The sequence below is a fragment of the Sabethes cyaneus genome, chromosome 1, assembly GCF_943734655.1.
Source record: "Sabethes cyaneus chromosome 1, idSabCyanKW18_F2, whole genome shotgun sequence".
NCBI classification, from domain to species: domain Eukaryota; kingdom Metazoa; phylum Arthropoda; class Insecta; order Diptera; family Culicidae; genus Sabethes; species Sabethes cyaneus.
Genome location: NC_071353.1, coordinates 147,764,293 through 147,788,948, shown reverse-complemented (window position 1 = coordinate 147,788,948; position 24,656 = coordinate 147,764,293). Strand labels below are relative to the sequence as shown.

Here is a 24,656-nt window from a genome sequence, read left to right as displayed (position 1 = left end):
TATTACGGGTACAGTTACACTGTTGTACTCAATTTTCAAGACTTCTGCCTAATTTTGATAAAAAAACACACTTTTCCTGTAGCTCTCCATAACATCTTACTACCATTCATCCGGGAGCCCGGAAAAGTGATCGAATGCGTTCGAATTTCAACAAAGGATCGGTCAAATACGAGATAATTCAATATACTTTCATGTCATTTTGGATTTTTTTATTTCTGGATTATGATTATGATACCATAATCCATGGTATCGAGAAAAAAATATTTGAAATGAGACAAAAAATATGGTGTAAAAGGTACGGTAAACATTTCTCGTTTTACAGTAATTTTGAATACCTTTTACTGAGTTTCTTGTTAACTTTACTGAATGCCTCGGTAAAATAATACCGAGATTCTCGTTGAAGCTTGAAAGCTTTCTAATTTTGGAATGTACGAGTATTCGGCATTTCGATGTTTTACCGAGACTTCAGCTGTTGGGAGCTTGGTAATTTATTTTACCGTATTCGGTGGTAAAATGTAAGTGTGTAGATTTAACCTACCTAGTTCTAATTCATTAGGTAAGTAATCGTTTAGGTAAGTTACAAGTAACTTTCTGAGTAAGTATTATTTATTAAAGTTCCATACCTAGTTCCAGCATAAATTCCGGCTCGCCAACAAATCGGTATCAGTTTATCCCTAACTAACGTTTGAACAGCAAGTGCGAGTACATTTTTACTTTATGTAAAATGGAATTCATGAATAACAGATTGAAGCAAGGATCGGAAAATGATGAGCAATTGATGTCGTTTCTGGAGCAATTTCAGAACTTGGAAAAGGAGGAGCGCCAGTTACAGTTCCAAAATCAGCAGCTCAGCGAAGAGAACCTGATGTTACGCAATGCATTACAAGGTTTTCAACAACGGCTATTCGCAGCGGAAGCTGCCATTGCGCAGCTGCAACACGAGAAGGCATATATGGATCTTACGGCAAATTCATCGTCATGTTTAACCGCTGGCAAGCTACCCGATCTTTCACAGCGGCCATCAGTTCCCGCTATCTCATGGCAAAAAATTCAAAAACAGGTGCTCAAATATGCATCTGAAGGTCGCCATGAAATGGCCGTACTTCTCTGCAAGGAAGCTGTGGCTGAATTGGAGATTGTTTGTGGACACGATCATCCGGATGTTGCGCCTATATTGAGAACCCTAGAGCAAGTCTATCGCGATCAAAGCAACTACAAGGGGGCAAACAAGAAGTGGTAACAAAAACGAAGAAACGTTACACGAAAAATAATAAATTATCTGTAATTAATCTTAACGTATTACCGCATAATAAATAAATATCAAATTTTAAATATCAGATTTCGTCGTTTTTTATGCTAACAGACAGACCCCCGAAAATCTATTTCATCTGCATATCTTCCAAAATACAGGATTCAAGGAACCACAGTATTCTACAAACATTTGAGTATCGTGAAAATACACAGTTTTGCAGAAGACACCGAGCCTATATTTTCGACACAGGCCGACTAACTGAAAAATTCAGTATAAAAATAAGCATATGTTACATTCAATTTAATCACACTAACGCTGATGATAGGGAGCATCAAATTATATCGAACGTGCAATTTGATCATCACACACTAGCCAACAAACACGATCCCGAATTATGAGAGAAGTAGCTTCTTGATAGCCAACACTCTAAGACGTCCCCCTTGTGCGTTCCTCAATAAATGCTTATGAACTAGGACTAAAGGTTCTTTTATGAAATAAATCGGATATAAATTGATTGCTGATATATTCCTACGTGATAATACTCTATTCGATCGGTATCGTTCTTCAAAGCGCTCCACAACAACATATAGGGTAAGGAATGAGTTAAGCCGTGTCACCTATTTTAATCAGTTGAAAATAAATGAGCCGAAAATGCACTTTTTTATTCATATTTTCAAAATTTTTAGATAGGAACATCTTCACAAATCACTTAACCATAGATTTAATTCACACAATCGCAATTTATTAGGTTTCCGACGAGAAACATGATGCAATAAAAATTGTTGTCCAAAAACGTACTTTTTTTCAGCTGCTGAAGGCAATCGCCACCTCGCTACTTACCAATCCATCACATTTTTCAGCACTGATTACAACCACTCTAAAAGTCATGCACTCAATTGTCACATGCCATATTATTTCTATGATCTAAGGCTTTGTTACTAGCCGAAAGTTTTATTATTTTATAACAAAACTGAAAATAAATTATGAATTGACGGGACCTGTTCAGCAATAGCAGCAGTGTTGCCAAGACATTGTTTCGATCTGGAAATAAAAATTATAGGTTTGAAATTAACTGAAACCTCCAGTGGTGAAAACGTGGTTCAATACTTTGAAGAGAAATGTTTGTTCATAATTAATTTTTCTTTATTAAAAACAACAGAAAAGACAGCTTTTTCAATAATTTACGAAGATTTTCTCAGTGATTTAATGAAGCAACGATGTGTTTCAATGTTATTTGCTTTGACAACACTGTTCTGAGTCGGACCGTGCTTACTGCTATGTTTACCTCTTTTGTTCTCCCACCATCCTTATTAACAGCGAGTGAGACGTCAAACTCGCAGTTTCCCATAAGAACACTAGAGAATAAATGAGACGACGAATACCGTTTGCCGAACGGTGCGGTGAGTGTATACCCCGGTAAACAATTTGGACCGATGGCATTTTACGCATCTACCGACCAAAAATGTCAAATCTATTAATGCAGATGCCGATCAGTAGGTCGTGGATAGTTACGCAAACTTACTGAATAGGGGGAAAAGTTGAAGGGATTTTTTATGTGGACGTTTAAAAATTCAGATTTCAGGACTGCTTCAAAAAGCACTTTCGGGGTGAAAATATTTTATTTATTTATTTATTTTTATTTATTTATTTAATATACTTGTAGATTAAGAATACATTCTTATCAATTTCTACAATCGGAATTGACAACCACATTCATCACTTGCTTTTACTCTCTTATAACTACACAATTATTTTTAAACTTAATTCCTTCCTTCCAACCATTGAATGCATTCGCAACGGAACCGAGCAGATGAATTTATCATTTTAATTTCAGCAGGAAGTTGGTTCCACCAGACTACTGCACGTGCAAAGAAGGTACCACTGTAATGTGATGAATTGAAACGAGGCAAAATATAATTCCTCACTCTTGAACTTTGGAAAAGCTGTAATTTTTCACGCAGATAATTTGGTCCCGTTTGAAGGATTTTGTGAAAAGTCACACAGCATCTAAATTCAAAATAATCTCTAAATGAACAACCCAGAAGTGTATTTTGAAGACTCTTGAAAACCTGCTCAATTTGTACACCCAACGAACACAACAGTTTAATACAATTCGCAGTCTTTCGATAGCTCTGGCGGAGGCATTGATAATCAATTCTAGACCATAATTGAAATGCGGAAGCAACAAGGACTTAAATAGTTTTAATTTCAAAGAGAGTGGTAACATAGATGCAGTCAATTTTAAATGTCGTAACCCCAAGTAAATTTTACTACATTGTGCATTTACCTGATCATCCCATTCTAGGTCTTGCTGGAAAATTACCCCCAAAATAGATATCTTTGAAATATAACTAATTTTCTCTCGATTGATTACTATGTCTGGCAAAGGTGTTGGACGTTGTCTTCGTGATATGTACATAGTTTTAGTTTTAGAGGAATTAATGGGAAGCAAATTTCTTTCAGACCACGAAAATACATTTGAGAGATCATTATTTACAAGTCGGGACATTTCACTAATCGAAAGCTGTGACGAACACAAATAGATTTGGACATCGTCAGCAAAAATATGAATATTACAAGATTTTAACACGGTAGGCAAATCGTTGATAAAAAGAGAAAAAAGCAGTGGCCCTAGAACTGATCCTTGTGGGACACCAGAAATAATGGGCATTTCACTGGAAAGTTGACCCTCAACTTCTACAGCTTGGTATCGATTATTCAAGTATGAAAATATCAGGTTGACTGCATCACGAGAGAAATTAAATTGATGAGAGAGTTTCTTCAAAAGTTTCACATGAGACACCCTGTCGAATGCTTTCGAAAAATCGATCAGAAGAAGAAAAGCAATTCCTTTCTTATCTACGGCTTTGTGAATGTCATCATGGACTTTGAGAAGAGCTGAAGTTGTACTATGTTTTGCACGAAAGCCAGATTGATGGGGAGTAAGTAAATTGTAATCTTGAATATAATATAATGAATATGTTCGGTATGATCAAAATTAGTTCCATCGCTCCAACTTTTAAAGCAAAATATCAAAAGTTTAGCTCAATGATAGTGTCTTCCAGTGGTAACAGCTTGAAGAACTAAAGGTAGCATGGTAGCATTTGGATGGTAAATGGCTGAATAATGCGCTCCAGAACCACCGAGAGGTTCCACAGCCTCTTATTCAGCAACTCCTATCTCGACCTCCTCGTGGTACCATCCGGGATACGCTCCTTAGTGGAAATCAGACAACCGGTGGAAACTAAGGTCGTATGCGGACAGAGAAGGGGGCACTCATGCGAAGGCTGAAGTGTAAACTCTCCGCCTGCTGGACGGTTCTTCTTGTTTTCCAAGAACCAAAGCAGAGGGTCCAAAGCCCCTAAAGGAGATGGTTGTAATAGCTGTTATCCATGGCTATTATGTAAAAACTTGAATGGATAAACCCCTAATCCAAGGTGTGACGCGACCCGTGCCGAAGGATGAATGGTGGAGGGGGTTCTATAAATTCTCTCGCCGCAACGGAGCCTGTGGAGTACCAGGGCGCCCTCCACAGCAATTTGCCCTTGCTGCATCAAGCCGGTCACTGATGCAGTGGACGATTTCTTACCGTGCAAGCTCTCTCTGCCGAAAAACAAAGAAACGAATGAGGTGGAGAGGAGAGTAGGGGAGGAGCAGGACTTGAACGATGCGCTAGCAGAGGTTCAGTCCTGATCCTCGTCTATCCTCAACACGTTGACTCGTTGTGAGTCGACAAACGAAGATGTGGCTCCAACTCTCTACTCACGGGCCAAAAATCACTCTGCCTGATCTCTGACTGTGGTGGAGGGTGGGCTGAAACAAAAGGAGAGCCGAACAGTTATGGCCAGTAGGATGGCTGTACAGTCGCTCAAACAATCTAAAAAAAGAATATATAACGTCGAGTATCCACCCCTAGGTTACTCAAAAGTTGCTGAGTCTCAATGAGAGAGATCTCAGCAAGCTTACCGGTCTTGTGACAGGACATTATCCGAGTAAATAATATCTTCGGAATCTTAGTTTCGTACAAGATGATATTTAACCTCGGAACACTTGCTCTACTATCGTGGAGCACAAATAGTACGCAAACTGCAGTATCTCAAAAAGGGGAGATCTGGTTGGCGTCGCCGATGAGGATACTAGGTTCATAAACCTAGTCATACCTGATTGGCACATGTCTCGCTCCAGCTACCAGCCTGTCACTTACTCAATAGGTGATAGGTAAGTTTGAAGCGTACAGAAAAATAATAAAACGGGGCATACCACAATAGTTCAAAATAATGGACGCAGTGGTAAGAGTACCCAACAGAGGAGAGAAAGGTAGCAAGAAGATTGGTATGCTGATATCCCCCACTTAGTCAACCCATCGCTTGTAATAAGGTAAAACAATCAGTGGCCCGCTAAAACGGTTTAAAACCGGTTCTTTACCCTACGCTAAAAGGGCTCTCTTGCATGAGAGGCTAAGTGAATACGAGATCATTATCGTAGGCTGATTTGGCCATCTGCTCTGGTTGGTAAAACGGTAAAACGTAGGGAATCGGCTTGATCCCGGCCCGCGAACCTGAACCCAAAAGCATATTTTGGATTCCTATAGACTGAAAAGTTTCAATATGTGGCAGCTGAAATATAAATAAACTAAAAGAGTACATTTAGAACTGATCCTAAAATATATTGAGACAGGACATAGAACAGGACAGGGCTGCTGGCTTTTCCGAATCATATGTCGAATTTGTTTATTCAATCCGGGTTGAAACTGGATGAATTTTATCTGTCAGATAGGAGGAAATGAACACAAAAAGTTCATTCAGTTCCAATCCGGATTGAATAAACAAATTCGACAATAGTTCTTGGCACCGACTGGCACAACGGTGTCGAGATTGTTGAAGGTACATAATGAGCATTCCTTGACGATAGTCTGATCAACAAGGCGATCGGTGAATCTCAAAGAGAAAGTTGGCTATACTGGCATCTGCTCTGGAAACAGATAAATATTTTTCGACTGTTTGCAATGAACTCAGTAGTATTCCGTAAAATGTATGAAAATCCGGAGATATGAGCACTTAATCCGCAAGTCCGCAGAAAATTCCTTAATCCGTAGATCTGGCATCACTGGTGAGCACTGGCGTGCCCAGGCTTGGGCACACAGGGGCATGGCTCCACCTTTTCAGTAAAATTTAGAGTAAAACAAAATTATTTCTGAACTCTATTGCTGAAGACCTGCGTTGATGGTGGACGAGTCTTCTTTCAGTTTTTCTCAAAACAATTAAGAATTAACGGGAGGAAAACGTAGGAAAGCGAACCGAAAAATGAACTCCGTGGACAGAAAAAGATAAAGAAAGGAAGAGACAAACAGAAAAACAAAAGGTGCAAAAAAGGTATAGAAAAGGAGCAAACGTGATACGGGAGCAGAAAAATGAAAAAAACGAGAACGAAAAAAGAGGAACACGCTCTTCCTCCCGTGGAGGAAAGCAGGACATTATAAGAGTATTCCTCGGAACAGACAAAAAGGAAAAACAGGATAGAAAGGTGGAAACAGTGGGCAGAAAAAGGAAAAAACATAAAACAAGAAACAGAAAGTCCTACTTTCAGTATGGAACAGAAAACAAGGGAAACCAAAAACGAAAACAGGAGAAAAAGAAAAGATAGAAAAAACGAGGAAAACGGGAAAAAGTGGTCAAACAGGATAAGGAGAAAGAAGGAACAAAAAACGGACTGCAGAATGAGAAAACGGGAGAGGAAAGGCAAAAATGAGAGCCAAAAACCGAATAAAAGCGACAGAAAAGTCGAAAAATCGGAGTATCAAAAAGAAGAAAAACGTAACAGACGTAGACTAAAAACGGGAAAGAAAATATATAAAAAGAGTAAAAGACGAACACTGGAAACGAAAAGAAAGAGATGGAAAACGGAAAAGAAAATAACAAAAAAACAAAAAGAAACATCACACAAAACAAAACTGAATATAAGAAAAAACGGAACAGAAAACGAAGGAAAATGGAACAATGAAACAAAAGATACGGAACAGAAAATAGGCAAATGTGGAAAATCGGAAGAAAAGTGTAAAGGTAGAAAACGGAGGAGAAAAAGCGAACCAAAACACGAACGGACTGGACAAAAAAAGATGAAGAACGGAGGAGAAAAGAAGAAAAACGAAAGAAAAGAAGAAAAAACATAAAGAAAATATGGATAAACTGGCCAGAAAAGGAGTGAAAACGGGATAAAAAGGAGAAGAAAAGAAGAAATACGGGACCAGAAAGGTGAAAAAAACCAGAACAGAAATAGATAGAAAGAAACAGAACAGGAACGTGACAGTAAAGGAGGAATAGTAGGACATGATAAGAGGAAGAACAGAACTGATAAAAATTAAACGGGTTAGAAAAGCGAAAAAAGACGAATATTGAAAAAAAGAAACCGACAAAAAACAAAACAGGGAAAGAAGAAAACGGGAAGGAAAAACGGGACAAAAGAAAGAAGACGAAAAATGAAACTGAATAAACGGGCAGGAAAAGAAGGAAAAAGTACAGAGAAAGAGGAAACAATGGACAGAAAAAGGAAAAACTGGAGTGAAGGAGAGAATACCAGACAAGAAAAGGAATATGAAACAGAAAATTAGAGAAACCAAAAGGAAACAGAAGAACAGTACGAGGGAAAACAGAAAGGCGGTAGAGGAAACGAGAAAAGTGGGAAAAGAGATCAAACAGGATTCATAAGTAATTTTAAGGAAGAAAAAATGACAGAATCGAAACAGAAAAGAATAAAATTAAAACAAAAACCGCAGTAGAGAAAAACGAAAAGTCATTAAACGAAAAAGGAAAATGCGAGCCAACAACCGAATAAAAGCGATAGAAAAGATGAACAAACGGAGTATCAAAAAAAGGAAAAATGGAGCAGTCGTAGACGGAAAATGAGAAAGAAAGCAGATAAAAATAGAAGAAGACGACAACTGGAAACAAAAAAATGGAAAAAGAGGAGAGAAAAGTTAGAAAACAAGAAAAACGGGCCTGAAAACGAGGAAAAATGGAAGAAAGAAGATGAAAATGGAAATGACCAATCGGGATCGGGACTCAGGAAACGGGCGAGAAACGGGACAGGAAAAAGAGAAACTAGAGAAAAAAGTCGTAAATCGAGAAATTAGAAAGAAAAAACCGGTGAAGAAAAAGGAAAAGCATCATAAAAGACGAAAATAAGGGAATCAGAAAGAAGAAAAATGGGACAGACGTAGACGAGAAACGACAGAGAAAACAAATAAAAGACGAAAACTGGAATCGAAAAAGGGGCAAAGGGAAGAAAAAAGTTAGAAAACAGGTAAAACAAGCTTAAAACAAACAGGACTGAATATAAGAAAAAAATGGGAAAGGAAACGAGGGAAAACGAAACAATGAAACAGGAAATATGGAACAGAAAAAATGAAAACGAGGAAAAAAGAGGAAAATTGGAAGATAAGTTAGAGCGAAAATCAAGTAAACGAGTAACCAAGAAACAAAAAGCTTAAAAAACGGGACTGAAAAGGAGAAATAGTGGATTCCGGAAAAGAGGTAAAGCGTATGAGAGAATACAAGAGAAATAATTTGAAACTTTATGACTAATTTCGTGTTCATAAAAGCAAAGCCTGGGTGCTAAACTGCTAATTCCGTTATCGAAATTTGACCTTCTGTTTTTTACGACTTTTTTACGACAGACTCCCACGAAACCAGCTGTTAGAGAAGAGTTCTGATTAAGCGTGTAAGAAGATGTTACGCTGCAATTTCGCGTCCGGTGTTTTTTCGATTTTTCCTAGTGACATTTTTGCGTAAAATAAAGTTAACTCTTAACTTAAAACTTAACTCTTTACAACTTTACAAAACCGAAAATCAAGCCATTTCTAGGCAAAATTTGAGATTTTCTCCTGCCTATTACTGCCAGCAAGATGTTTGTTCATGATTGTATTTTACCCGTATTGTTTGATGTCAAAAAAGCTCCGCTTTTTTCGCTTCCATATTTTACGAAACGTTTAATGATAACACTGCTAGTATGGATGTGAGCCTTCGTCTGTTGGAAACCGACTAGCGGCCACGGTGAATTTATCCCGGTAATTATTTATTCACTGTCAAAATATGTTTAAAAACTTTTGTGTCTTCCTTTTTGTAAAATGCAATTAAATGTTTCAAGGCAGATAATTTTATCCCCGGTTAACGAAGCTATCGCCCACATTTTTCCCACGAAATTCAACCACTGTGCCCGCTTAAAGCTAGTATAGTAGCAAAACTTGGTCCGAAGATATCGGCCTAAATTGCTACAGCTACATACACATACTCCCACACTACCTACCGACGGGTCCGTACGTCGGACGCGCCAAAAAAGGATCAAATCGAACGAAAACCCCCGCGCGGCGCGGGTGCAACATTCCCAGGATTACCAAGAGCGGTCGTTCGTTCGCCCTCGCCCCGACGGACGGACGGACGTGGAGGAAGCCCGCGTGCAGATGCGATGATGTGGCAAACACCGCAAATAACATGTTTGCGGCCGATTTTCCGACACGGGTACGGCCACGGCGACGGGTTTCCCTTTTGAGCGAAACGATTGAAGTGTAAAGGGAGATAAGGCCGCAGATTATCGCTATTTTTTTCGTGTTGTTTTTGTCATGTTCTGTATGGGTTTTTTTTTTCGCCGTTTCCTGTTTACTGGTGGCTCGTTACTAGAATCAATCAACGATGAATGGAGACGCAATGTGTTTCAGACGCATTGAAGCGAACCGAGGGTCTCCACCGCCGGCAAAGAATTGTAGCAGACTGACTATAGTCATTAGGATTTTACCCATTGGCAGCAGCACGTGCCAACCCTCCACTATCTCCGGCCAGTATGAGCCGTGTCACCACACCACCGCACCCGGAGTAAAGGTATGTAAATATATGAAACAGTCACACCGGCGCACTTGAATGTTTGAGGGGAAAGAAACTCTCACTTTGGAGCAGCATATACTAACTCTCACTTATCACAAACTCACGAGAGATCCATTCTCCCGATCGCAGCATGCTGCTTTTCTCATTGTTTTGTTTATCATGTGTTTTCCAAATGCACGCTGAAGAAGACAGTCGAAGTGGGTGACATTCTCTCGTAAAATATTCAGTAAACGTTCAGCTTGCTCTTTCCTTCTCACCATCACCACCCCCAGTTGGAGGCCGACGGGCGGCTGAGGGTGCGTCGTCATCATGAAAATAACATTTTATGTAAAATTTTCCTACTCCAACGGGCCCGGTCAGTGCCAGTGCAGTGGTGTGCTGCTGCTTTCGCTGCTGCCCGCTGTGGTAACCAGAGGAGGAGCTTTACTCGCGCGGTTTAAACGGTCGATTGCAGACACGAATGTAAAACGGGCGGAAAATATAGAGGTAATTTGCTGAAAGATAGTTTGTTTTTTTTTCGACTACTATCTAGCTTCTTCTTGCGGGTGCTACATGAGGGGGCTAGTAAAATGGTAAAATGGAGACAAAGTTTGATGTTTTTTGTTCTGATACTCCCGGGTGGTGTTTTTCCGCCTGTTAGGTTATGAAATATTAACCAATCTGGAATAGTTTTATGGTGTCTGCTGGTGCAATGTTCTGCTTTGGTCGGTAGATTTTGCTCTAACTGTAACAGCTTTTATATGATTGAAATTTATGTCAGTTTGCAGTTTATAAAATTTATGAAATTAAATATTAAATATTAGAAGTTGATACGTCCTAGTCAATATTATTCAACCCACAATTATACAGCAAAGCGAAACCCTTGTGCTACATTCCGCTTTCGAAACTAGACCTTTTGTTTTTTATTCGACAGACATCGCAGTACAGGACAAAAACGGAGCTAGTGCAACAATCCTTCTTTCTCCTACAGCCTCTCTCAGTTGAGATTCAAGAATCAACACTTATTATGCCGGCATTCTCATAACATGTCCAGCACATTGTATCCTTCCAGTTTTAGCAACTTTCTGGATACTTGGTTCGTCGAAGAGCTGCACCAGCTCGTGGTTCGTACGCGTTCTCACATACACCGGCAAAGATGGTCCTAAGCACTCGACGTACATAAACAGCCAGTGCTTTCAAGCCCTCAACGAGCATAATCCACGTTTCGTACCCGTAGAGTACTATCGGTCTTAAGCGTTTTATATATGAACATTCGTCCTTTCGACAATATCCACGTTCTCAGTGAAATGGACCAATTGGCTAGATTTAAAAAAGTTTCTTGGAGTACGTAGTTCCATCAGGCCACAATCACACTTCTGGTGATTGGTGTCGATAGCGCATTTTGACAATTTTTGTGTGACTTATAGTACTATTCAACTTTAGTCAACTGGCTTGAAACCAATGCTAACTGGTTTAAGCAGCTTGCTCAAAACATAAAATATTTGTCATTGGACGCACTGTTCACTTTCAGGACAGCAAATTGGACTAGGTTTATCGCGGTGCTAAGAAAACTTATTAAGATAAGGAGACCTCACTCTTTCTGGCGCACTTCTCTAACACAGACATCAAATTGGTCTAGGTTTATAGTGATCCTAAGAAATTTTGTTAGGACGAGAGCACTTTTTCATTCTTTCTGGCGTACTTCCCACGCGCAGATATCAAATTAGCATAAGTCTGAACGTCGTAATAAATCTTCGACCTGCTGGGACGAGGAGGTTTTGTTACTTTTTTTATGAAAATAAAGGAAAAATATAACGAGAACCATCCAAGTGTAAAAACTGGATGGAGTGTAAATTTAAGTACGGTTGTATACAATCGTACTGCTTGTGGTATGGAAACATCACTATCAGTTATCATTATCGACAAATCAGCACTATTTTTTCCGACCAATCACAACGCGTGGATTTTTAGTTAGACAACACTTAACTTTTCAATTATTTTAAAGTGTTAGGGACACATGTAATCTTCTGTATTGCTATGGATTTTTAGAAAAATTTCCAATCAATTGATGCCAATATCTCTAGAATCTATTCAGGGATAACTGAGTTATAAGCGTGCAAACCATAACTACTTTTCGTTACATGTTCGCTTTTCATTTTTCTAAGTCGCACTCCAAAATAGAAATTAAAGACGTAGTTCTACGTCAAAAAATATAATATTGTGGAAAACCCGCATTTTAAACAAACTTCAGGGACGAAAACTAATTGAATAAATGCCTGCCGGATACCACTAAACTCATCTCTATAAATCAGCAAGAAACAATTTGCTCAAGCATAATGCTGTCTACGAAGGTGGAGTTTGTAGCTTCCAGCATATCATCGACCTTTATTGGGCAGATGTCGAGCACACATCTCGCACTGTTCCGGGATTTTCCTATGATCATCCAATAATCAAACTTCAGACGATATTTCATAAGTAGACAGCAGTTGACAAAGCTTCAAATAGTAACAGGAGAAGCATATTAGACCATTATCCAGCTTTCCACGAGCGATATTGGCGGCTGATGGGTAAAACTTTCTGAAGGGCACAGTTCGGTTTTGACATTCTATGCAGAAGCGGTTACTGCGGTTTCTATGGAAGCCACTACGGTTGTTTGCTGGTTGAGTGGAAAAATGTAAACATTGTTTAGTTTTCGCAGACCAGCCGAAGAAGAATTAAGTTGAAGGAAAGCGAATTTGTGTGCTTTCTTAGCTATCATTTTGTGAAATAATCTTTGCACTGGGTCAATGTGACAATATATCAGTAAAGAATAGCCACCATACTGCGCTTCTGTATAACTAAATTCTTTTTCGGCTGGTCTGCGAAAACCAGCGGGGTGGTGTGGTTGTCAAACTAGGGTAAGGAACGAGTTAAGCAGTCTTACCTATTTTAATCAATTGAAAATAAATGAGCCGAAAATGCACTTTTTTATTCATATTTTCAAAATCTTTTGATAGGATCATCTTCACAAATCACTTAACCATACATTTGATTCATACAAACACAATTTACTGGGTTTCAGACAAGAAATATGATGAATTAAAAATTGTTGTCCAAAAACGTACATTTTTCAGCTGCTAAAGGCAATCGCCACCTCGCTACTAACGAATCCATCACATTTTTCAGCACTGATTACAACCACTCTAAAAGCACTCTTCAAGCACTCAATTGTCACATACCATATTATTCACTCTCTTGTTTTCTATTATCTAAGGCTTTGTCACTAGCCGAAAGTTTTATTATTTTCTAACAAAACTGAAAACAAATTCTGAATTGACGGAACCTGTTCACCAGTAGCAGCAGCTGCAGCACAACTGATGAACTATCGTGTTGCCAAGACACTGTTTCGGTTCTAGAAATAAGAATTTTAAGTTTGAAATTTACTGAAACCTCCTATGGTGAAAACGTGGTTCAATACTTTCAAGAGAAATGTATGTTCATAATTAATTTTTCTTTATTAAAAACAACACAAAAGACAGCTTTTTCAATTTTCGAAGATTTTCTCAGTGATTTAATAAAGCAACGATGTGTTTCAATGTTATTTGCTTTGACAACACTGTTCTGGGTCGGATCGTGTGTACTGCTATGTTTACCTCTTTTGTTCTCCCACCATCCTTATGAGCAGCGAGGGAGACGTCAAACTCGCAGTTTCCCATAAGAACACTAGAGAATAAAAGAGACGACGAATACCGTTTGCCGAACGGTGCGGTGAGTGTATGCCCCGATAAACAATTTAGACAGATGGCATTTTACGCATCTATGCCGATACGCTATGCCGTTTACGCATCAGATGCCGATTAGTAGGTCGCGGATAGGAACGCGAACTTACTGAATAGGGGGAAAAGTTCGAGGGATTTTTTAAGGGGACGTAAAAAAATTCAGATTTCAAGATTGCATAAAAAAGCACCTTGCGGGTGAAAATAGGTTCGGTCTGTTCAAAATTAGTTCCACCGCTCCAACTTTTAAAGCGAAAAATCAAAAGTTTAGCTCAACAATAGTGTCTTCCAATGGTAACAGCTTGAAGAACTAAAGATAGCAAGAAGATTGGTATGCTGATATCCCCCACTTAGTCAACCCATCGCTTGTAATAAGGTAAAACAATCAGTGACCCGCTCAGACTGCTTAAAACTAGTTCTTTACCCTACATACATTGTACATGTCCCACTCATTGGTTTTGGTGCCTGTGATTTTGGTACCCGCTTTTTGGTTGGTTCACCCTAAACAACTTAAATAGGGTAAATAGGTCATAGATTGTCAGTGAACCTTTTTTTGGAAATTTTATGTTGATAAGATTTTATGTTGAAAATATCAATGCTTTACTTTTATTTCTATACCGTTGTATTGCAATGCGATGTGATTATAATTGAACAGCTTTTAGTGACGATTTGCAATAATAAAATAATGATATTAATAACAGATAGGAATGTTTTGCTCTTTACGCTCCGATTCTAATTATTGTTTTTATTTGGCTGTACCACCTCAGCTTAGCTAAATGTAAAGGTGTTATGTATGGGACACTTATAAGACTTATTATTGTTTCGAATATATCACCAAATTCGCTATGGATTCTTTGCAGAGTGAAGCTAGAAAGTATGTCATAATATTTAGGCACGTTGAATGTATTCTTATCTGCCGTTAGAGTTTTAAATTCCATTTCAGTTACTTTACAAACATAATAGATGCTTTTGCTAACAAAACCTAAGGTCTCATCGTTCAGCACACCGTCGATGAATGTTTTACATCCGACTGCTTGTAGCAGTGTTTTTTGGACAAAATACGAATAGCTCCGGATTTACGCTACCTTTACCATTTGGTGTAATGAATAACCTGGGCACTGCATCTTTTTTTCCATCCCGGACAACACTCGCATCCAGCAGTTTCTTCTCTTGAGATTAATGGGAACTCTAGAAAAGATGTATGATGCTGGTGTTATTTATCGATCGTAGTCAATCAACTATATTTTTAAATTACCTGTGCGTTGACATTCTTCCTTCCACCATTTGTAAAGACATATCATTTAAGCAAGAAGCTATTAAACACCGCATTTTTATTGTAATTTTACAAAAACTCACTGTAAATTTTACATAAACAAAAACAATTTTGCCATCCAATGAAGTGTATACGGGTGTGGCGATGTTCATTAAGTTGCATCAATGAAATGAAGCAATTTCATCGTAATGTGGGTGGAATCGATCGGTCACGATCAAGCGTGACGTAGATATAAAAAAGCAATCTCCATTATTTAGTGCGGTTTGATTTGATAGTTCTTTCGGTCATTAACGATTTTTCGGATTTTTCATGATTAAATACATTAAATACAAATAAATGTTTTCCACACCTCTTTATATTACATTGTTTGCAATTTTGCATTTATGTTTAGTCCACGAAATTTTGACAGTTTCACCACAAACTATACAGACAAAACGCGAACGATTTTTTCAGGTACCAGAAGGGACGTGAGAAAGTAACTCACCGGTCCCTTCACAAGAACTCATTTGTCTCACTTTTCAATGGAGACATAGTTCATTATCAGGTTCTATAGCAACGCCAAACAAACACTTTTGTACCATCTAAAACAAAAATAGTCCCCTGTTTTTTAATCCTTTACGTTGAATTTTATTGAATATGGTTTGATCTCAGCTATTGGCAGCCGTGGAGCTTAGCGCCGTGTCAGATGTTGGAATATCGCTGGCGGAATAGTGAAAAGCTCCCCAAAATTTAAAACGGTCACATCAACAGTAAACAAGTCATCGCCACCTACATTAATCGCTGCCACAAGGTTAATCCTGCAATCGTACAAGACCGCTTCCAGCAAGCTCTAGCAGACGCCTGCTGAATAGATCAGGAAATTGAGTGGTGAAGCAGCTCTAATAAGCTCAGCCGCATCACTGATAGGGGTTACTATGGATATAGCGGGATCTTCTCGAGAACCTGCCGATATTCTGAAGATCTTCCATTCCTCTTACAAGTATTGACAGACCCCGAGGGAACCACCTAACTTAGACACAGAGGCTTAACCGAAACGATTCAACCAGATGTACGGGAAGCAATTGAAAAAGTTGTAAGCTATTTTAACGTAGAAAAAGTTACCATTAAGCGAGTCAGTTGGCCGCTGGAGCTTTCCACGTTCAAAATGCTGCGAATCAAGGACATCGAAACCTATTATACTCTGCTACGGATGCTCTGATTCCGACTTACCGTCAGTTGGCCCGTTGGCCCGATACAACATATATTCCCAACTCATGGCTAACATTTTTGGATGAACAAACCACACTGCTGCGAAAGGCTTTTATCGATATGCTCGGAACGAACGGAATTTTCATTCACCCTTTATTCCCAAATATTGCACATACACTTCGAAATCTACCACAAGCTGGTCAGTACGAGCTACCTTATGGTGTTCAATATGCTTGGACTTCCGGCAGCGTCCTGTGGCATGGGACTGAACAGGAACAAACTGCCCATGGATGTACAGATAATTGCTAGTTCCGGTCAAAATTATCTGATTTCTAACAGTCGTCAAAGAATTGGAATAGAACTACGGTGGCTGGATGCCACCATCGGTCAGCAAATGATCGACACATCCGTCGAATGGCAAATACCATCCAATTTTGTTCGACAAATCGATTCGTTGGAATAAAAAATTTAAATTTTTGAAATACTGATTGTTTAATCCTGATAGTTTCGCTAACCGTCTTTTCGATTTCCAACCGCATTATTTTCTTCACGTGGGTCGTATGGATTTCCAAATGTCCTACAAAGAAAGGAAGTGGTAATTGCAGTAGAACGCAATCAGCGCAACAGACAGTCTGTCAGGTCGCTGGAGCCATGTTTAGTTTCAATTTTGTCCGATTTTGCCAGTCTGGAGACGAATAGGATCTTCGTTTCGATTTATTTTCACGGGCTTACTCAGGTGTATCCGTTTCGATAGGTGACCGCTGAAAATACATGTATAACAGTTATTTCTTCTATAGCGTACATCTTGGGTAGATTCATATTTATGTAAGCGGGCCATTTTGAATTTGAAGTAAAAACATACCAGCTTGGCCCGTTCGACGACTTGTAATAATTAAACTAATATAAGCCACCGACTGTGTACTCTAAATAATGATTTCACTATTTGTAGCACTACATAGAATCATCGTATTTGTAGTAGCTGAAAAGTAAACGAGAAAAACTAAATCCTAAGACTATGAAAATATATTTATAATTGTTTACCTCGTCAGTCTAAACAATTTATTGCGTAAACTTCACATAATGAACTAACGAAAATATCACAGGTAATCGGGTTGCTGAGATTTATGCGCAAGTAAATTTCTAAAGTCCTAGCAGAGTAAAAGAGACAGATAGTGTTTGAGAGCCATATGGATACGTGAGATCCATGAGATGTGCAAAGGACTGGATTCACTCACTTCAAATGAAACTGGTACCTGAAATTTTATGCTTTTTGTTCTACGCGTGGTGTCTGTATAGTTTGTGGTTTCACCCTCCTGGCGAAAACTAAACAATGTTTACATTGTCCACTCAACCGGCAAACAACCGTAGTGGCTTCCATAGTAACCGCTCCTGCACAGGGTTGCCACATGCACAGATTATTCTGTGTTTAACATATATTTGAAAGAAATGGAATTATGAGCGTAGCAACGGGGGGAGGAGGGGGGGTTTTGGGGTTCAAAGAAGAAAATTTGTTCTACACTTTGAAGCTTGAAATTTCTGCTACCAACTGCTTAGTGCGCAAAAAAATTAACGGCACTAGTTGTACGATCCTCGTTGTCGTCGTCAGTAGCATAGACCTGGGGTGGCTCGTACTATTTCAACTAGTCGGCTGCATTCAACTCAATCTTGGGTTACTCGTCGCCTATTTGCCAGGATCTCAGAAGGCGCAAGTCGCATGACCAAGTTGAGCCATCTCGCACGTTGGGCCCTTTTTCTTGACATTTATGTATGGCATGAAATGTATAGATCGGTGATCGGGCCCATTAGCCTCCATTACGTCACAACCGATAACGGCTAACGATGTATAAACTACGCAACTTCCCAAGGCGTGGGGTTCCGAAGCATTTTTTTCCCATGCAAATATATCCACAAAGCCACTTGGAGATCACCTGATCAATGTACAATGAACGTGGTTTTCAAAGATGGGCGGTTCCTCTCTAACACCACAAACATATGTTTCTTACGGGGTGCGGATATTGGCTCTGACCATCTCCTATTAGAAGCACTTACAGCAGAATTTCGTAGGGAATTACCAGACGGGCGTCACGGAGGGCTCTCGTAACTGCGTACCAAATTTTTACCATTTTACAGATCTTTCAGAAAATTTTTACAGAAATGTCGGGAGTATAACGTGCCCACGCATCGCATTTTTATTGATTATAAAGCAGCATATGATACAGTCGATCGAGACTAGCTATGGTTATGGTTTTCTAGATAAACTGACGCGACTGATCAGAGCTACATTGGATTGAGTGATGTATTTCGTACGTATTCCGGAGACACTCTCCAGTCTATTTGAGACGCGGCGAGGCTTGAGACAAGGTGACGGCTCATCCTACAGTACTTGCAATTCAACATCGCTCTTGAAATGATAATTCGACGAGTGGGCATCGAAACGAGAGGCACGATTTTCACCAAGAGTAACCAACTCCTGGGGGTATAAAATAGGGAGAGCTACCTGGAAGAAGCGACGAATATAGCTCTGACTCTCTCAAGCTCCTATTTAGCGCCTCCTCGAAGGTCTATGTCAATGATGACAATCGATGCCCGATGTCTGGAAATGCTACATGTATATACTGGAGCAGCTAAGCTACAAGTTGCGAACTGTTTCCCAGGTGAGGGGCGGCTCAAATAGCGTCTGTCTCGGAGCGGGTGACTGAATATGAAACGTTTTATCCCGCAAGCTATACCTAAGATGGCATCAGCGGGATGTAGGTAAAGCAACCCCGTTAAGGTAGCATTCCGAAACCCTCATTTAGCACGAAAAACGAAAATGGAAATACGAAACGGATCATTCGGCATAGGTCACCACACGGCAAAGAACAAGAAAATGATTAATGGATAACAATTGGAAAATTGGTAACTGCAATGACAGAACTCTCCATGAACTGACACGAACTGGCTTGCTTGCTCGAGAGCCACGTCGACTAGGAGTGGAAATCGCTGCTATTCAGAAAGTTCGATGGCCAAATTCCGGGGAAAGGGAGTTCCTATTGCAGCCACTTCTTTCAAGTAACTACCGTGGCGGTGAAAAGGTAGAATATGGATTAGTTTCCGCTGTTTTAGGAAATGTAGATGACCGTATACGTGTCTTGAGAATTAAAGGCAAAATCTTTAACTACAGCCTAATCAACGTATACGCACCGACAAATGATAAATCAGATGATGTTAAGGACAAGTTCTACGATAGAACCTATCATCATCGAGGATGCAGATGCGCAGGAGGAAAGAATTCTTCCATCCTGTCATTGGAAGACATAGCCTTCATCTGTCGACCAACGATAACTATCTGAGGCTCATGAATTTTGCCGCCTAGACAAATGGCCATCTGTAGCACCTACTTTCAATTACCCCCTGCACATTAATAGTTCTTTTTGGCACTCCGTTTATTAGTTATTTCACACTTGGCAGCAATACAATCGAAAGTTTTTAAACAATTGCATGCAACTAATTGTAGAACATAAAAAATAAAACGTCTAAAACCAATTTTCATATAAGGTTTATTTCTAATTCCCGTCGTAGTTAAGAAAGGAACTCTAATTTTCATCATTTCTTAGGTGGATTTAATGAATACTCCAAAAGTTCTTGTGTTGATTTGACTCAAACACACTTACCTTCCGATCCGTGCACTTTGAATTCACTAAAAAGCGATTAGTAAAGCATTTTATTGAACTTACGCAACTGGCTTTATTTCATAAATTCGTCGTACCATTTTAAAATCCGTCCAGCAAAATTTTTCATCGTCCGAATTAAAAATAACAATAATTGTTGACTTTAGTCAACGGGGGAATGGTTTCCGAAACGATATTCTCAACAAATGAAACGCTGTTTATGATGATCCCAAGTCGTAGGGAAAATAGCGCCAAATGTGTGGGAGAATATAATTTTCCTGGGGTTATTTACCCCAACGTACAAATGAATTAATATTAAGAAGTAAATTTAAGCTTATATACTATGTTTCTGTTACACATATCAGATACTTAGCATGATATACAAATCACTTACGTTTAGTTCCCTAGGTAGTAAGTTTCGATCTTGTTGGTTGTAGTTATTGTGCAGTTTTAATCAAATTGTCTCTTCGCGAGAACGTGGTTTCAACTGTAGATATTATTTTAGGTTATAATTAGGTTATAAAAGGATAATTTTAATGCGATATAATTATAAGAAACAGTTTCCACCTACCGTATTTTCTATAGGGTGCTTCATAATTTTAATTTAGAATATCAACCTTAATCTTTTTAACACATTATTGAATTCTATTTATTTTAAGAACAATCACTTAGTTTTGCCCGTTTCTTAACTCTTGACAAAATCTTCTTCCTCGTTATCAATAAATCTTCTCGCTTCAACATGACTTATCACAACTCTTACCTTACCAGATCCCACGTCAACGTAGCGGCTCACACTGTGAATCAATGTTGGACGAAGGTGTGCTAGCCGAGAAATAGAGTCGGATAACAATAATGTTTACGAAGCTAGCGCGCATGTATTTGTATAGGACGGCATGACAAATGTTATTCTGCAAATTTTCTGCAGGTCAGGCATGTTTTCCTGGCTGTAGAATAACGACATGCCTTGCGTGAGTTATTTTCATTTATGAATGACAAAAATTAAAACGATTAGTCGACATTTTCTTCTTCGTCGCACGAAAAAACGTAGCAAATTCGGCTGGTAGGACTTCTTTAATAATAAAAAGCATTTAAATAGATCTCAGCTCACTTTGATTGATCGTGTATGATAAACAACTAACTAAAATATTAGGGAATAACTAGTTTTGCGTTGTGTGTCATAAAAATGCTGATATTTTTAATAATTTGTGTTGGGTAGAACGGGAATAGGCAATTACGACGAAACAGCAACATACCCTACCTGAAATTTAAAATCAGGCACAAAGAAACGTGCCAATCTAGTCCTTAAGTTAATAAGCATTTCCTTCTATTAACGCTAATATGCAGAGATATAGCGCCCTGCACGCGTGGAAGAAAAAAAAATAACAAAATTGTAAATATTAGTATAAAATGCAATGTAATGAGAAAAATGCAATGAGAAAAAATTTTTAAATAAGGCAAAAAATATGGTGTAAAAAGTACTATGCCCCCTTAAATGAAACGGCAAACATGCGCATCCATACAGAACCGGTTATAGTATAACACTACAACTGTAGCGCACTTCTCCAACACAGACATTAAATTCGCCAATGTTTAATCGTGTCGCCGTAAAGAATTTGCGATCTGTTGGGATTGGGACAAGAGACAGTCATTTTTTCTGGCACACTTCCCTAACACAGACATCAAATTGGTCTAGGTTTAATCGTGGTGTTAAGAAATTTTGTTGAGACGAGGAGATTTTGTTTTTTTGTTCCAGGATTTCCAGTTGGACAATGCTTGCCTATATTCAAATTATCAATAGTGCGTACTTTGAAATCAATAAAGTATACCGTGCTCCAAATTTCACGTCGTCACAGGTTTGAACCTGTAATAATAAGAAATAATTACGTAAAGGAAACAGTTGTGTTTTATTGATACGTTAAATATTTAGTTTTCCAGCCTTTTCCGATTGCGCTGTTTTGCGCTACTTTTTCGCTGAACGGGTTTTTATCAGTTTTCCGTTAAGTTTCTTCTGTTCTCCTTTTATCAGTGTATTCAGAAATGGATCGTATACTGTCTTTTTGCATCCCGTACACAGACAGACTATTTTGGTAGTTTTTAAAAGATAATCCATCATCCTCTATTTCACTTCGGTGTTGCTGACTTCAAGGTATTTTTCGAAAAAACTTTGAAAATGCGAAGCCACCTCGTTCAGAATTGGTCTTCTATGTCGTTTGGATCATGTTTAATTTTATCGGAAATGAAATCGCAGGGAACTAATTTCTGGCACATCTGTGGCATAAAGCTTCAATCGGGCATAATCGATTAGACTTAGCACGTTTATCGACGCATCATTGTTGCAATTTGACTTTGCTGAAGCTTTCAGGATTTGATTCGCAACAGTAGCTCTATAAGCTGACCGTAATCGACTTGGATCAGGACGGTTATTATTTAGATATTTCATTGTGATAACACCCAACAAATTTCTGTTATGTCTTGGTTCAGGTTTTTAGTTTCCAGTTGGTCAAATTCGTATGACTCAAATAAATCCGTCCATAGAAATCGAAAACCGTTTGTGTTCAGAAGAAGTGTCATAGTATAAGTACTACGAATATAAAAACAGCTCCGATGTAGTCGGTAACTTCTATGGACGGTTAAATGTAATCTTGAGATTCATTTAAAATGGATTTGATAATTATAACGAGACGATGGCTCTGTGTAGTTTCCACAAAAAATATCCCAGAAGAGTAAGTTTCGAAGCAATGTACTCGGTACAGCTCCTATTCTTATTATGTAACGAGCAAAACAGCACAGCACTCCTTCTTCTTCCGTATAAATTTGCATCGCTAATTATACTAAAACACTGCCGCAATTAAGACTTATTCGAAGATTTTTCCAACCCAGCGAGAACGAAACAAATTAGTGGAAAAGTACGCGTACAAAAACTTTTACATTCCTAAGTTATACCTTACTCCCTCATAAACTGCGCCCTGCTGCTGCCATGGTACCACGAACCAGCTCGGCTTCGGATTTTTCTATGGACATCGCTTTCCACGTGCGGCGTTCCTAAGAAGTTTTTAAACCACCCTCGTACCGCCGGATGCGCCGGAGGAAACGCACGATTTAATTCTTTATCTACCGTCCTTTCCGTAGGATATGAAATATTCATCCACATATGACCGGAATTCGAGTAGGTATGTGTCCCCTCCGAGGATGACGACGAAAACAACGTTTTGTCCACTCAATCTGCAACAGATTGAAAGAAAATTGAATCCGGATATTAGAAGCTAATAAAAACGACATAAATTCCTTCGGACTCTTCGGACCTTTCGGACCTGTTGGGCATGTATATGGTTTCCATGGGTTTCCGTCCTGCAGGACAGTCGCAGGACGACGCATAAGAAATGTCATTTTAATCTTGAGAAGTAGCAAAAATACCATTCATGGATGAATATTTTATTTGATTGCCGTTCCCCTCGTCCAACGCTGGTTTTACCGATCGTTCGAGTATAAAGCTGTCACCAAGGGCAATCAACATATTTTCCGGCAGTTAACTATCACAAGGGATGGGTTCAAGTTTTGCGGAATGTTTGATTCCAGGTAAAACACCAAATAACTGCAGGAAATTTCCGTGCTGGCGGCCAAAAAAAACTAGAATGATTTATCCGTGTAGGAATCTTAAATGACCATTGCTCCGAGGTCCACTTGTGATAGTAGGAACAAACACCCGATGATTCCCTAAACGGGGGATGTAGCATAAATCAACCTAATTACTGTTATAAATTCTCGCTACCGAATAGCCTAACTCATTGGATGGACTTCTCCATATAGGTAGTACCAGAAAACACGAATCCAGTGAAATTCATCATTCTAAGCCTGTGTGTGGTGCGTGCGGATATGTGATCCGGCGGCATCCGGGAGCATCTGTTTCGGCCGAAGGTAAGTAGCTAAAATAGTAAACAAACAACACCCTGTTCTACCCCAGGTTTTCTGGCCTACATCGAGTCGAAAGTTTCCCATTCCGTGGCCAGGTTTGCTGCGAGCGATTAGTGTCGGTTTGATGGCAACGGCAATCCAGATCGATTTGTTCGAGCGAAGCGGTTGGCAGGTTTTGCAATGTTTCGCAAAAATTCAAACTCTCGCACTTTGCTGTTGATTTTGACATTTGACGAAGCACTGTGTTTACAAATAGCACAGCCTGAATGCGAAGTAGGACAGCTAGTTTTCACAGCCTTCTTGGATTGAAATTGTTTTTATTCAATGTGTTTGATAAGAAGGTGACAGAATAACGTCACGATTTTCGTTAGCTAATAATGTTTTAAAGTGGGGTTGCAAATAAAAAATAAAATTTTAAACCAGATAAATAGCATAGAATCAAACAATAAATTACAATGAATTCGTAATTATTTGCATGGGATTTAAGCACTGATCTGATTACGAAAATAGCCACTAATTATCACGCCGTAAGCTCGGCAAAGCCGTACGCACCATAAATCGGTCCCACATCGGATCCCGTAATGACCGTTTTGGTAAACCAATCGAAACGATTGAGCACCTTTCGCTTTGCATTCCATTTATTCCGGTTTCCACTTGAACAATTGCTGCCAGTGATGGTGTACACTCAATTATGCACCCGGAAAATCGGGCTGAACACGGTTTTTGGGCTTCCCGAAAACCGATCCCAGACCGTGTTCTCGAACGGTTTTCCTG

At 39.1% G+C, this 24,656-nt stretch overlaps 1 protein-coding gene across 1 annotated transcript; it reads left to right on the top strand.

The window, feature by feature from the left end:
• Positions 1 to 724: 724 nt before the first annotated feature.
• On the top strand, positions 725 to 1,240 carry LOC128746418 (kinesin light chain-like). Its single transcript, XM_053843466.1, has one exon. The coding sequence runs from the start codon at positions 725 to 727 to the stop codon at positions 1,238 to 1,240; it is 516 nt and encodes a 171-aa protein (XP_053699441.1).
• Positions 1,241 to 24,656: the final 23,416 nt, after the last annotated feature.